At 37.7% G+C, this 16,355-nt stretch overlaps 1 protein-coding gene and 1 non-coding gene across 2 annotated transcripts; one reads left to right on the forward strand and one right to left on the reverse strand.

Moving 5' to 3' along the window:
- Nucleotides 1-375: 375 nt before the first annotated feature.
- On the reverse strand, nt 376-15,732 carry LOC132304712 (uncharacterized). Its single transcript, XM_059802443.1, has 6 exons — nt 15,457-15,732; nt 6,341-6,598; nt 6,025-6,198; nt 1,380-1,997; nt 1,110-1,274; nt 376-888 (listed from the first exon to the last, which is right to left on the reverse strand). Exons 1-6 carry the CDS (start codon nt 15,730-15,732, stop codon nt 376-378), a joined length of 2,004 nt encoding a protein of 667 aa, XP_059658426.1.
- On the forward strand, nt 12,631-12,737 carry LOC132305704 (small nucleolar RNA R71). The gene has a single exon (XR_009481669.1). It is a non-coding gene; the product is annotated as a small nucleolar RNA R71 (small nucleolar RNA).
- Nucleotides 15,733-16,355: the final 623 nt, after the last annotated feature.

Raw genomic sequence — 16,355 nt, forward strand, 5'->3', positions numbered from 1 at the left:
ACTAGTCCTTATGTGACTTATAAAATTCAGTAGAAACACGTGCAATAAATACGAATAACCATTTTATTAAAGACCTATCGAAAATAATAATCGATAGTCGAATATTAGCATCCGTTACACACTGGTCTGCTTTATTGAAGCTAAAAACATTCTATCACTTTTAAAAGTGAGATAATAAAATAAAACACAGCCTGGCATGGGTACCTACTGGCAATATTTCCTCAAATGTTCTGCATTCCACGGGTGGGGAAGCTGGCTCCCACCAAGTGACTCTAACGAGTATGCCCCCGGTTTGTTGCTTTTGGTTACTCGATAAGGGCCCTCCCAATTAGGAGCTAACTTTCCTTCCCCCTTTTCCTTAGTAGCCGGGGTAACCTAGCGAAGCACCAGGTCTCCTGGCTCGAACCTCCTTGGCTTGACCCGGGCATTGTAGTACTTGGATATCATCCGCTGGTAAGCCGCAACCTTGACCTGGGCCTGCTTCCTTTTCTCTTCTACCAGGTCTAGGTTTAATCGTAGTTCCACCCCGTTCTGTTGAGGTTCAAAATACTTGGTTTTGAAGGTAGCAACCTTTGTTTCTACCAGGATCACAGCTTCACTTCCAAAAGCTAACCCAAAAGGGGTCTCCCCAGTGGGGGTTCTTACGGTAGTGCGATAGGCCCATAAAACTCCGGGTAGTTGTTCAGGCCATAAACCCTTGGCCTTTTCTAGGCCCGTCTTGATCATCTTTAATATTGTCCTATTCGTGACCTCAACTTGCCCATTGGCATGGGGATGGGCAGGAGAGGAGAAATGAACTTTGATCCCAAGTTCATTACAAAAATCGAGGAACTGCTCACTTTCAAGCTGCTTCCCATTATTGGTCACAATTACCTTGGTGCTCCGAACCTGCAGATTATTGTCTTCCAGAAAAACTTTTTTACTTCATTCGCTCCAATATGAGTTAATGGCTCAGCTTCTACCCATTTAGTGAAATAATCGATAGCCACAATTGCGTATTTAGTTTGTCCCTTCCCTTGGGGTAAGGGGCCGATGAGGTCTGTCCCCTATTGGGCAAAAGGCCACGGCCCTGTAAGAGGGGTTAACTTTTCTGCTGGTTGTTTTGGGACATTGGCGAATCTCTGACACTTGTCACATTTCTTCACAAACTCAAGTGCATCTGTCCTCATAGTAGGCCAAAAGTATCCTTGTCGGATAGCTTTATGCGCTAGTGATCTACCCCCAGCATGATTTCCACAAAGGCCTTCATGTATGTCTTTTAGAATGTAATTTGCCTTATTAATAGAGACATAACGTAAGTAGGGTAGAGAAAATCCCTTCTTGTAGAGAACCCCATCAATGAGGGAATATTTTGCCGCACGCATCCTAATCTTTCATACTTCCATGCGGTCCTGGGGTAGCTCTTCATTCTCAATGTACCTGATAATGGGTTCTGCCCACTCCATGCTGTGGGCCACCTGGTGTATTTTCTGTGGCCAATCCCAGACCGTGCTAGGCTCATCCAAATATCCCACGGGTATAGCTTTATCTTCCTCTGTGATTGCCATTTGAGCCAGGGCGTCTGCCTGCGCATTCTCTTCTCGGGGAATCCGGCGAATAGAAAACTTCTTAAAAAAACCCTTGATATCCTCTATCTTATGTAAATAGGTCTTCATCTTCTCATCCTTGGCTTCATATTCCCCCTGAACTTGTCCAGTTATTAGTTGAGAGTCAGTATATGCTACTAATCGTTCAACTTCCAAAGCTTTCGCCATCCTGAGGCCTGCTAGGAGGGTTTCATACTCTGCCTCATTGTTGGTTGCTTTAAAACCAAACCTGAGTGCATATTTGATGCATTCCCCATTTGGGGAGATAATTACTAGCCCTGCCCTACTTGCACGGGCGTTGACAGACCCATCCACATATAACGTCCAAGTAGATTCGGCTTCTTCCTCCTTATTTGCAGTATGCTCGGGCCCATTTTCTGGTATGAATTCCGCTATAACATCTGCCAGTACCTGGGCTTTTAAGGCCGTTCAGGGTTTGTATTGGATATCGAACTCTCCAAGTTCTACCGATCACTTCATGAGTCGCCCTGAAGTATCAGGTTTGCGGAGAACCTGCCTAAGTGGTTGGTCCGTCAATACTATTATTGTATGAGCTTGGAAGTAAGGCCTGAGTTTCCTCGCGGAGATAACTAGAGCAAATGCTGGTGCGACCGAGCGTGTGCACAAAATAATGCACAACACTTTAGGTTTAGAAATAATGTTAAGTGGGCACCATATTTTAAAATTTATAAAACCACTAAACACTTATACTATGGAGTATGAAGTGAGCAGGGATCGTCCCAAGAGATCTAAACAATTATAGGTTTTTCAGAATTGAATTCTACTTTAGTGCTTATGTGATTGCTAAAAAGGTTTGGTTTTGTGATTAGACTAATTTTAAACTTAATAATGTAAATAAAAAGTAGAGTATAAAAGATTGGAAAGAGACTTAAGGTGTAGGATTCACCACTAAGCACATTTCCTAACTCATTAACTTTTAACTAATTGGGGAATAAAAATGTGTAATCTAGAATGTGGCTAATAATTGCAATAAAAAGTATAAACCATCAATTTCAAGCATGAATCAACTACCTAATGACAATTAAACTAAGTGTAGCGTAATTCACCAATACAAAGCATGATTCATCAATTTAAGTTACAATTTCAACACACATTAATCTAGAGGGTAATGCAATTGTGACAATAAGTATGGATTTCAAGCACTAGTATGGATTGTCTACTTACCTAGGAATTAAATTGCAATTAAATTAATTAACTTTAAATTAAACTAACTAAGCCTGAAATTAAACTATTTAGACAAGACATTGACCTAATTTTGTAGTACAACCCATCTAATAAAAACAATTTCCATCAAATCAAAACACAATTACATCTAATTAATACAATGTATAGCCATCACAAGATTCAAGTCACAAAGAAATCAAGTGTAGAAATTGATTATCATTCAAAAACATATAAGACAATATGAAATTGACATAGACAATCAAATGAAAGAATTAATATATATATATATATCAAGGCTATAACATAAATTACACAAATTAATCCCCAAAAGTTAAGAGTTAAGAATTAGGTTACATGCTTAGGGTTTATCCAACCCTAAGTTGAAGAATCAGCCACTCATGGTTGATGGATGCAAGATGTCAACAAGCCCCATCCTTTGATTCATCTGGCTCCTCTTCTTCTTCTCTGAGCTTTTCTCAAGAACCCTAACTTTTTCTTCTTCGTGTTTTCCAGAGAGAATAAAAATACGATACAGAATACTAAAAACTTAATAATCCAAATAATATTTACCTAAATTAAATAAATACTAACCCTAATCTAATGGCTCACTGGGCCTTAAATAACAACCCTATTGAAGCCCAATAGTTCACAAAATAAGCCCAAACAATAAAAAAAATCTATAATATTGCCAAGTCTTAGGGGATAGATCCCTCACCCTGGGGGATCGATCCTCCCAGAGTTGGAAATTTCCTTTAAGCCCTATTTAGCTCCATTTTAGCCCCGAGCTCATTAGTTTGCTTCTTCATCTTTGGGAACATCATCAAAGGCCTGAGATTGACCGCTTTTGAAGAATAAACACACTATACGAGCAATGGGCTGTGACCTCCTTTTTGCCATTTTTTGAGTTTTTTCTGAATATCTTTGCTTGACTCTAAAAAGGCTTTAATGGACCGTTCTTAGCTCATTTTAACTTTATTGCCCTGAAATACACATAAATATAAATTAGGACTAAAACATGAAATTAAGATAAATATAAAGACTGAAATACCCTAACTTAGGTGCTGAAATGTGCAACATTTAAGCACTTATCACGCCCCCAAACTTAGATATTGCTAGTCCCTAGCAATGAACTACAGCATGGAAATGAAATAAACATATATACAACTATGAACTAATAAAACAAATAAAGATAACACCACTTTCGTAGGGATCACGGTTGCATTTAGCATATGCAACAAACCTTTTAAACTCCTAGGTTACCCCTAGTGGACGAGTGAAGTTTCGTGAGGGTTTACAGAAATGGTACCCACAAACATCAACAGCTCTTTCTTACTTGAGAAGCAACGACACATATTAAACAAGTGTTGAAAGTTGACTACCTCAAGTATGCAAATTTCTGCCATTTCTAAGCTATTATCAACATTTCAACATCATGTAAGCAAAAACGGTCCTCCACACATCAATCAATTAATCATGTAAATTGAATCAATTCTATTATCCTTTTAAGTGAACCGGCATCAAAATGTGTTGTTATCCTAACAAATCAAAGTAATGGCATAACCTTACCCTCAAACTAGCATGCAGATATAGTACCAGACATCAAGACATTGAATGAACCTTGTTATTTAATCAAACATTCTTTTATTTATTTATTTATTTTATTTTATTTTATTTTATTGATTTCATTTTTTATTTTTATTTTTATTTTTATGTATGACCATGTGCAATGTCCAAGTTCCTTAAACTCTCTAATCACCCCATGTAACAAGCGTTGAGCCAACGACTCCCAAACCAGATGGTCTTAGGGCGTTAAGTGTAAAGACACTCCTAAGGGCGTAATGACTCAGAATGGCTAGGCTACGAACTCAAACTAATCATACATCTTACATTTTTCCCTTGTCTTCCTTTTTAATCAGTTGACATGTTAAAAGAATGCAGTTTTTTTTTTTTTTTTTTTTTTTTTTTTTTTTTTTGCAAGGTCATTTTATCAAGAATGAAAGCTTTCAAAGCATACTAGCTCAATTGGGATAAACCAAGACAATAATCAACTAAGCATGTAACCCACAAATTGAATGCTAGTGTGCGCAAGTGCAAGTGTAGAATTCTAGAATCAACTCTCAATGTATTTTCAACCAACAAGATGATGTGTACTACAAGAGCAAACATGATATCAAAAATTAAAAATTTACCCCTAAATGGCATCCTAGAGCATACAAGAAGTATTAGACCCTAATAACTTGCTTTTCAAAGGAACTATACTTCAAAAGTTCGAAATCATTGCCAAACACATCTCAAATCTCATTATGCATTTAAAGCTCAATTTAAAATAGAATAAATCATGATGACCTTACCCCCAAACTTAAACTGTACATTGTCCTCAATGTGCAATGAGAATAATGAAAAATGATGGAAAGAGTATACTGTGATGGCAAAGACTATAAAGTCCGGCAATGATCCAGTAGGAAAGATGTCTCCCCCAAACTTAAGTGCAAAAACCTAGCTGTATAATCATACTAGCAAACTCACAGCAAATATCACAGGGGATAAGTAATGCATATAGGTCAAATAATTTATAACACGATACAAAGAAATATGAGATGAAACCCTTTATAAAATCAGAAAACATTCCTAACTAGTCAGAAGGGCATACTGGAAACACATATTTTTGAATTTTTTTTTTTATAAGAATGGGATTGATCTCTTTGTTTTTTTTTTTTTTTTTTTTTTTTTTTTTTTAACACAAAGAAAAATATACTAAACTAGAAAGAAAAATATATACTAAAATAAAATAAATATATAGATACATAATAATAAATGGAAAGAAAATTAAGTTTTTTTTTTTTTTTTTTTTTTGAAGAAACAAAGAAAAAAAAAATGTATATAGAACCTACAAAATAAAAAAAAATAAATGGGCTAAGTTTAACGTCTCTAGCAAGATGGAATGCAAGTGAAATTTATTTATTTATTTTATTTAAAATAAATCAATTCAAATTTTTTTTTTTTAAAATTATCAATGTAAATTTTTTTTTTTTAAACAACAATTCAAAATTTTTTTTTTTATTATTTAAATTTTTTTTATGTATTATTTTTTATTTAATTTATTATTAAATTAATTTTTTATATTTATTATTATTAAATTAATTTTTATATTTATTTAGTTTTTTTCTTTTTTTATTTATTTAATTTTTTCCTTTTCCTTTTCTTTTTCCTTCCCTTTTTTTATTTTTATTTTTTTTAAACATCACAAGCTTGCCGGAGAAGACAACCGGCAGAGCTGGGTAAACCAGCCAAGAATCGCCAGCGATACCAGCAAACAAGCTGCGACGCCGATGAACCCAGAAAACGGCGCTACAGAAGACGAAAAGCCGCGATGCTGTAGAAGATGAACAGCCGCTGGAATCGCTGCTGGGTCTCGCCGGCAGAACAACTATCCAGCCGGGACCTGAAGAAGAAGAACCAAATCAAATCGGCGAACCCAACTCATCTTGTAATCGTCCCAATCGAAACCCAAAGAAACTCAGCCGAAATCGCTGGGGAAAACGGCGACCCAGCCACGACAAGAGAAGAACCCAGCCGCTGTTCGCCGAAAAAATAGATCGCCGGTCCAAGCCGAGATCTGAAGAAGAAGAAAAACTAGCTGCGACGCCGCAAAGATCCAGCCTTGACGCCGGAGAAGAATTGCGAACCAGCCGCAACATCGGATGACGAAACAGATCGCCGGAAAGATGAACCCAGCTGCGAATCCGCTGCTGGGTCTCGCCGGCATATGAAATAACCGTGACCCAGATCTGACGCCGAAAAAATAAAGGCCGAAACAGCCTTGATCGCTGGAGAACACCAGCCTAAATTGCTGGAAAAACTCAGATGCGACGCCGGAAAGACGACCCAAATGCTACAGAGAACGGCGAAATCAAAATCGCCGGGAAATAACCCACAACCCAACAGCGATCACCGTTGAAGAACCAACCTTGATCGCTGGAGAAAAAAAAAATAGCCACGACGCCGGAGAAGAACTACGAACAGCCGCGAGAAGAGAAGAGCGAACCGTGAGGGTTGGACAATGAAATTGGGTTTAGAGATTTTTGGGGGAAGAAGCAGAATTTCAAGCAACAAAAGAGAGGAATGTATTCGTGGTTTCAAAGGTTAAGGTGCGATCGATCTGCTTTGATGGGGATCGACAAATTTAGGCAAAAAAATGTCCCCTTCACTGTTTAATGAGAAGGGAGAAACACATGTAAAATGGGATCGATCTCTTTGGACGGGGATCAATCCACTTGGCTTATTTTTTTGTTACTCTCTGCCAAGAAAATGGGATCGATCTCCTACCCATTTTGGGGATTGATCTTTCTTTTTCTTTTTTTTTTTTTTTTTTCAATTTCTTTTTAAAAAATAAAATAAAATAAAATAAACAAAAAAATAAAACAAAACAAAACTAAAAAGAATATATACACTAAAATGAAAAATAGATAAAAATAAAAATAAAAATAATAATAAATAAAATCACTTATCAACCTATACTAATTAATACTTTTTTTAAATTTTTTTTTTTTTTTTTATGTTTTTGAATAAATCAAAACTAACATGAAATATATACAATAATAATAATAATAATAATAATAATAAAATAAAAATAAAATCAAACACCAACCTACATTACTCATTTACAATTTAAAAAAAAAAAATTTTTTTTTTCACTTGTTTTTTTTAATTTAAAAATGCATAAATGTACAAAAGGAAAAATAAAAATAAAATAATAATAAAATGGAAATTAAAATACAACGAAGGAGAAATTCGATACAACTAGTGTTTAACGTTGCTAGAAAGACATGAGATGTTCTCAATCTTCAAAGTAAATGGGATCTACCAAGAGGGCAGATTCCATATTTCTTTGAAAATTTTGTCCATCAATGTATGGTTTAAGCCTTTGACCATTAACTTTGAAGGTCCCTTCATCTTTTAGATTTTTAACTTCAACAGCCCTATGAGGTGAGACGGAGATAATTTGATAAGGGCCTTCCCATTTGGTTCGAAGCTTTCCAGGGAAAAATTTTAGCCTAGAGTTGAATAACCAAGCCTTTTGACCGGCTTCAAAGGACTTTTTCACAATATGTTTCTCATGAAATGCTTTTGTCCTTGCCTTGTAAATTTTTGAACTATCATAGACATCATTTCTCAATTCCTCTAGCTCATTGAGTTGGAGTAAATGGTCCTTTCCAGCCTTATCAAGATTAAAGTTGAGCCTTTTTATTGCCCAAAGTGCTTTGTGTTCTAGCTCAACCGGAAGATGACAAGGCTTCCCATAAACAAGTCTATATGGAGACATGCCTATTGGAGTCTTGTAAGCTGTCCGGTAAGCCCACAAAGCATCGTTCAATTTTCTTGACCAATCTTTTCGGGTCGGATTGACAGTTTTCTCAAGAATATGCTTGATTTCCCTATTTGACACCTCGACTTGCCCACTTGTTTGGGGATGGTAGGGAGTGGCCACTTTATGTGTGACGGAGTATTTTAAGAAAAGTTGCTTCAAGAATTGATTACAGAAATGTTTTCCTCCATCACTTATCATAGCCCTTGGCATACCAAAACGAGCAAAGATATTTGATTTAACGAATGCAATTACCACGGAGTGATCATTCGTTTTGGTAGCACAAGCCTCAATCCACTTTGAAACATAATCAACGGCAACGAGGATGTATTGAAAGCCATAAGACATTGGGAATGGTCCCATAAAGTTTATGCCCCATACATCGAAGATTTCAACAACGAAGACTGAAGTTAAGGGCATCATATCTCTCTTTGACATTGATCCCAACTTTTGGCACCGAACACACACCTTGCAAAAGTTCTAGGCATCTCGGTGGATAGTGGGCCAGAAGAGCCCACTTTGAAGAAACTTCAAAGCGGTCTTTTTTCCACTGAAATGCCCACCACAAGCAAGTGTGTGACAAAACACAAGGACGCTCGGAACTTCACTTTCCGGCACACATCTTCTTATGATTTGATCCTGGCAATAATGATACAGAATGGGATCTTCCCAATAGTATTTCCGGATGGTAGCAAAGAATCAGTCTTTTTCTTGTTTTGACCAAGTTTGCCGGTTACAAGATAATTAACAATGTCGGCGAACCAAGGCAACGTCTCATTTGAGATTTGAAAGAGTTGTTCATCCGAAAATGATTCATGAATTTCAAGATTTGGAGAAGATTCAACCATTAATCTAGACAGATGATCGGCAACGACATTGTCGGAGCCCTTTTTATCCTTGATTTCAAAGTCAAATTCTTGAAGAAGTAGGATCCATTTTATCAAGCGAGGTTTGGTTTCCTTTTTCATTAAAAGATGCCTAAGAGCGGCATGATTAGAAAACACAATTACCTTGGATCCTAAGAGATATGACCGAAATTTATCAAGGGCATATACTATGGCAAGTAACTCTTTCTCGGTGGTAGAATAATTCAATTGGGCACCTGAGAAAGTCTTACTCGCATAGTATATAGCATATGGTAGTTTACCTACCCTTTGCCCCAAAACATCACCCATTGCGAAGTCGGAAGCATCACACATAATCTCAAATGGTAATGACCAATTTGGAGGTTGCATGATGGGAGCGGATGATAGAAGAGTGCGAAGTTGATGAAAAGCATTTAGGCATGCTTCATCAAAGACAAATGGAGTCTCCTTGGCAAGAAGGTTGCACAAGGGTCTAGCAATTTTGCTAAAGTCTTTGATGAACCGGCGATAAAAACCAGCATGTCCTAGAAAGGAGCGGATTTCTCTCACCGTAGTAGGTGGAGACAATTCAGAAATTAGCTCAACTTTTGCTCTATCTACTTCTATTCCTCTTTTAGAGATGACATGTCCAAGCATGATTCCTTCTTGAATCATGAAATGGCTCTTTTCCCAACTTAACACAAGATTAGTCTCATGACATCTTTGAAGCACTTTTTTGAAATTTTGGAGACACGAATCAAATGAGGACCCAAAAACCAAGAAGTCATCCATGAAGACTTCTAAATACTTCTCCACCATGTCCGAAAAAATTGACATCATACACCTTTGGAAAGTGGCGGGAGCATTGCACAATCCAAAAGGCATCCGTCGATAAACAAATGTAACGAAAGGACATATGAATGTGGTCTTTTCTTGATCTAATGGATCTAGGGCCACTTGATTATACCCCGAATAACCATCTAGGAAGTAATAGTATTGTTGCCCAGCCAATCTTTCCAAGATTTGGTCAATGAAAGGTAATGGAAAATGGTCCTTCCTAGTGGCAGAATTCAGCTTTCGGTAATCTATGCAAACACGCCATGAAGTGGCGGTGCGTTTCGAGATGAGATCACCCTTAGCATTTTCAACAACTGTGATTCTCGACTTTTTGGGAACCACTTGAGTTGGACTAACCCACTTGGAATCAGAGATAGGATAAATGATTCCCGCATCTAAAAGTTTCACAACCTCCTTCATGACAACGTCCTTCATATTTGGGTTCAATCTCCTTTGAGCATCCCTAAATGGCCTTTCATCCTCTTCCATGTGTATGCGATGCATACAAATAGAAGGGTCAATGCCTTTTAGGTCAGCCACACTCCATCCAATGGCTTCTTTGTTAGCTTTAAGCACTTCCAAAAGATCATTCTCTTGGTCATTTTCAAGATTGGAAGCAATGATGACCGGAAGAGTCTCTTTTGGGCCTAAGAAGGTGTATTTCAGATTTGATGGAAGGGGCTTAAGCTCAAGAATAGGAGGAGAGATAAGAGATGGAACTGGTGGAGTACTAGAGAGTGAAGGAAGAGGTTCTTTCTTACTTTTCCAAGGTGGGTAATCCAAAGTGGCCACAGAGTCCATTAAAGCATTCACCTCACTTATGGATCCTTCTGTGTCAAAACCACAACTTTCAAACATTTCACAAAGGCACACCTCAAGAGGGTCCTTAGAGAGAATAGAGGGAAGAGTCTCCTCTATGGTTTCATCTAAGACATCTACTAGGAAACACTCGTCTTCATCTGTGGGATGTTGACTTGCATTGAAAACATTAAGTTTAACCATCATGTTGCCAAAAGAGATGTCCATAATGCCGGATCTACAATTAATGGTGGCATTGGCAGTGGCAAGGAATGGCCTTCCTAGGATGACTGGAATGTGATTGGTGAGATTAGGGACTGGCTTAGTATCTAGTACCACAAAATCAACCGGGAAATAAAATTTATCAACCTTAATTAGAATATCCTCAACAATTCCCCTTGGCTTCTTAATTGATCTATCGGCTAGTTGGATTACTACCGATGTTGGCTTCAAGTCCCCTAACCCTAACTGCAAGTAAACAGAGTATGGAATGAGATTGATACTTGCACCTAAATCAAGGAGAGCTCTACGAACCTCTTGGTTTCCAATAACACAAGAAATGGTTGGAGCACCCGGATCCTTGAACTTAGGAGGAGTGTTAGACAGAATGATGGAACTCACTTGTTCTGTTAAAAGCACTTTCTTAAGGTCCCTTCCCTTACTCTTCCTCTTTTGTGTGCACAAGTCCTTCAAAAACTTTGCATATAGTGGAATTTGCCTAATTGCATCTAGAAGAGGAAGATTGATTTTTACTTGTTTAAACACTTCCATCATATCATGAATTTTCCCTTTATGTCTCCCAAATGATGAAGTCTCTCTCAAAGCTTGAGGAAATTGAGCTTTTGGCTCATAAGGCTTCTTTAATTGGGGAGATGATGATGAAGATGACGGAATGTCCATTTTGGAACCACTAGCATCCAAAGAAATAGGAATAGGATTTAGAATGGGACGGATGCTACCACTTGGTTGCTTCAGTTCATTATCCTCCTTAGGTATCTCTACCTTATTATCCACTTTCCTACCACTCCTCAAGGTAGTAATTGCTTGAACTTGCTCATTTCCAGAAAATTCTGATGAAGGACTTGCTTGCGCCATAAATTGCCCCTTAGGATTGGTCTCAGTTTGACTAGGCAACTTACCTTTCTCTTTCACATTTAAAGAATTAGCTAATTGCCCAATTTGAGCTTCAAGCTTTGTAATTGATTGAGAGTGAGAATGAAACAATTGATTATCTTTTCGAAGATCACCTAAGGCTTGCAAGACCTTGTCTTCAAAAACGAAACTTTTAGGAGGCGTTTGATTTGGATTAGAGTAAGATTGAGAATTTGATGCTTGAGGTTGAGAATAGGATTGAGAATTTGATGCTTGAGGTTGAGAGTATTGATTCACATTCTGAGGATAAAATGAAGGACGGTAACCTTGAGAATTCTGATTTTGATTTTGGAGATGTGGGGGAACATACTTTGCTTGGTAACCTTGATTTTGAGGAGGGTTTGCACCGTCTCCTTGATTTCTCCATGCAAAGTTAGGATGATTTTTCCACCCTGGATTGTAAGTATTGGAATATGGGTTGTTCCCTTGATGAATGAAAGCTGCATTTGCTTGTTCTTGAGACTCACTTGGTATGACTTATCCAAGAGGGCAATTTGAAGTATGGTGAGTGTAACTAGAACAAGTCATGTACATTTCATTGGAAGGATGAGAATAAGATTGAATTACCGGACCTTGATTCAAAAGGAATTTATCAAATCTTTGAGTAAGATCTTTAACCTCGGCGGCAATTTCCATGGAAGAGTTTATTTGATTTAGAGCTTTCTTTCCTCCATTATTTGCTAGGTGACCACCCCTTGAAGATGAAGATCTATGCATTGAGTTTTCACTCATTTTTTCGAAAAGAAGCCAAATTTCATCTTCATTTCTTTCTATGTAGCTTCCGCCACAAGAAGCATCAACAATGCCCTTATTGGCATCGGATAAACTTGAAAAAAAACATTGAACTAATTGCCACTTAGGAATGTCATGATGTGGACATTTCCGTAGCAAGTCATTCAAACGTTCCCATGCTTTATGAAAGGGTTCTCCTTCTTGTTGTTTAAATTCACGAATGGAAGTTCTCATGGCATCGGTTCGACTTGCGGGGTAATACTTCTTTAGGAACTCTTGTTGTAATTGTGCCCAAGAGGTGATTGTATTTGGCCGCAAGTTGTTAAACCAATATTTAGCTTTATCCCGAAGAGTGAAAAGGAAAAGCTTCATTTTTAGGACTTCTTCCGAAACATCCGTGATTTTCACGGTGAAACAAACTTCCAAGAACTCATCTAAATGTTTATAAGGCTCTTCATTGCTTAACCCATAGAAAAGGGGGCACATGTTAATGGTGGAAGCCTTAATCTCATAATGATGAGCACGGAAATTTGGCAATTGAATGCAAGTGGGTGCATTATATTGATTTGGAGTGTAACGATCCCTAAGGACCATTGGAGGATTGAGAGGATTGAGAGGAGGATATGGCATTTGACCTTGTTGATGATATGCCATTTGACCTTGTTGAGAGTATGCCATTTGAGCATATTGTTGTTGTTGCTCACCAATTGGGGGAACAACATTTGGCCTTGGCATCCCTAGATTAGGTTGTTGCACCGCATGATTAACTGGTTGTGGCATTCCCAAGGGTGGATGCACACCTTGAGGATCCACAATATGAACTTGTGGTGGGTGGTGCATACCATTATGATCCACATGACCAAGATCTACAATGGGATCTTCAATTGGATCTATTGGGTCTTCCATTAAAGGTGATGGAAGATCAAAATTTGAAAGATTAAGATGACTATCCCTAGTACTACTTCTTAAACGCCGAAGAAAAATTTCGAGATTTTGATTTACAAGAGCAAGAGGACGATTAAGTGATCTACGACCATGCATGCACTAGAACAAGTCAACACACCAACATTTCAAAATTTTAACCTCCACATACGATGTTCCCAAACTCCTTAATAATATCAATGCACTTAAAACAAATAAATGCCTCCACACAGGCCGATGCCTTTTACAAGAAGGTATGCTTGGACTTAAAAATAAAACAACTCAATTTAAGCCTCCACTTGGGCTGCCCAAAGCATGCAAATTGGTATACAATTAAAGTACTAAAATTAAAGAGAACTTACAGATGGTCCTTAAGCAACTTCAAATTTTTTTAATTTTTTTTTAATTGCTTCCAAGTCCAGCGTTTGCTCCACTTTGCTTCAAGTACCTAATTGACAAATCAAATGAGAAAATAAAAATTAAAATGACTTAAAAGTAAACAATCAACAAAGAACTAATGTCTAATTCAATTCTTTTAAAAACCGTTAGATCCCCGGCAACGGCACCAAAACTATGGTGCGACCAAGCGTGTGCACAAAATAATGCACAACACTTTCAAGCACTAGTATGGATTGTCTACTTACTTAGGAATTAAATTGCAATTAAATTAATTAACTTTAAATTAAACTAACTAAGCCTGAAATTAAACTATTTAGACAAGACATTAACCTAATTTTGTAGTACAACCCATCTAATAAAAGCAATTTCCATCAAATCAAAACATAATTACATCTAATTAATACAATGTATAGCCATCACAAGATTCAAGTCACAAAGAAATCAAGTGTAGAAATTGATTATCATTCAAAAACATAAAAGACAATATGAAATTGACATAGACAATCAAATGAAAGAATTAATATATATATATATATATATCAAGGCTATAACATAAATTACACAAATTAATCCCCAAAAGTTAAGAGTTAAGAATTAGGTTACATGCTTAGGGTTTATCCAACCCTAAGTTGAAGAATCAGCCACTCATGGTTGATGGATGCAAGATGTCAACAAGCCCCATCCTTTGATTCATCTGGCTCCTCTTCTTCTTCTCTGAGCTTTTCTCAAGAACCCTAACTTTTTCTTCTTCGTGTTTTCCAGAGAGAATAAAAATACGATACAGAATACTAAAAACTTAATAATCCAAATAATATTTACCTAAATTAAATAAATACTAACCCTAATCTAATGGCTCACTGGGCCTTAAGTAACAACCCTATTGAAGCCCAATAGTTCACAAAATAAGCCCAAACAATAAAAAAAATCTGTAATATTGCCAAGTCCTGGGGGATTGATCCCCCACCCTGGGGGATCCTCCCAGAGTTGGAAATTTCCTTTAAGCCCTATTTAGCTCCATTTTAGCCCCGAGCTCATTAGTTTGCTTCTTCATGTTTGGGAACATCATCAAAGGCCTGAGATTGACCGCTTTTGAAGAATAAACACACTATACGAGCAATGGGCTGCGACCTCCTTTTTGCCATTTTCTGAGCTTTTTCTAAATATCTTTGCTTGACTCTAAAAAGGCTTTAATGGACCGTTCTTAGCTCATTTTAACTTTATTGCCCTGAAATACACATAAACATAAATTAGGACTAAAACATGAAATTAAGATAATAACAAAGACTGAAATACCCTAACTTAGGTGCTGAAATGTGCAACATTTAAGCACTTATCAAATGCCAACTTTTCTATCCTTGGGTACCTTTCTTCCGCCTCCCTGAATGCACGGCTAATATAATATACCAGTTTCTGGTTTCCATCCTCTTCGCGGACTAAGGTTGAGCTTACTGCCGACGGAGAAACCACCAAGTACAAATACAGCTGTTCTCCTTGTATCGCCCGCGACAATAATGGTGGTGAAGTGAGATATTCCTTTAGCTCTGTAAAAGCTTGCTCGCACTCAGGGGTCCATGAAAAAGCTTATCTGAGCACACAGAAAAAAGGCAAACACTTATCGGTCGCCCTAGAAATCAACCTGTTCAGAGCTGCGATCTGTCAATCTTTGAAGTTCCTTGGTCGATGCTGGAGACTGCATGTTGAGAATCGCCTGGACCTTCTCAGGGTTAGCTTCTATCCCACTTCTACTTACCATGTAACCGAGGAATTTCCCAGAGGAAACTCCGAAGGCACATTTACTTGGGTTGAGCTTCATCTGGTGTTTCCTGAGGACTTGGAACGTTTCCTGTAGATCAACCAAATGGTCTTGAGCTTTCAAGCTTTTTATGAGCATGTCATCCATATACACTTCCATATTCCTTCCGATTTGGTCTTTAAACATCAGGTTTACTAGCCGCTGATATGTTGCACCAGCATTTTTTAGCCAAAAGGCATCACCTTATAGCAATATAAACCTCTGTCCGTGATGAAAGAGGTTTTATCTCTGTCTGGTGTGTGCATTGAGATTTGGTTATACCCTGAGTATGCATCCATAAAACTGAGTAGCTCATGGCCAGCTGTCCCTTCTACCAGCATATCAATTCTTGGCAGAGGGAAACTGTCTTTGGGGTACGCCTTATTTAAATCGGTAAAGTTTACGCACAACCTCCATTTTTCATTGGCCTTTTTTACCAAAACAACATTGGCCAACCAGTCGGGATAATAAACCTCTTGGATGAAATCAGCTTTCATAAGCTTATTCACCTCTTCTGATATAGCCATGTTCCTTTCCGCGACAAATGTTCTTCGCTTTTGCCTGATAGGTTTGAATGTAGGATCTATGTTTAATCGATGCTCAATCGTAGTTGGATTAATACCGGGCATGTCTTCATGTGACCAAGCGAATACATCTTGATTCTGTCTGAGGAACTGTATAAGAATATTTGTGAAATCTGAGGGGAGCAGAGACCCTATCCTCACCTTTTTTGTTATGTCAGT

Source organism: Cornus florida, unplaced genomic scaffold (genome assembly GCF_030987335.1).
Source record: "Cornus florida cultivar Cherokee Brave unplaced genomic scaffold, ASM3098733v1 CherokeeBrave_3.0.0_Hap2_Chr04, whole genome shotgun sequence".
In the NCBI taxonomy this organism is placed as follows: domain Eukaryota; kingdom Viridiplantae; phylum Streptophyta; class Magnoliopsida; order Cornales; family Cornaceae; genus Cornus; species Cornus florida.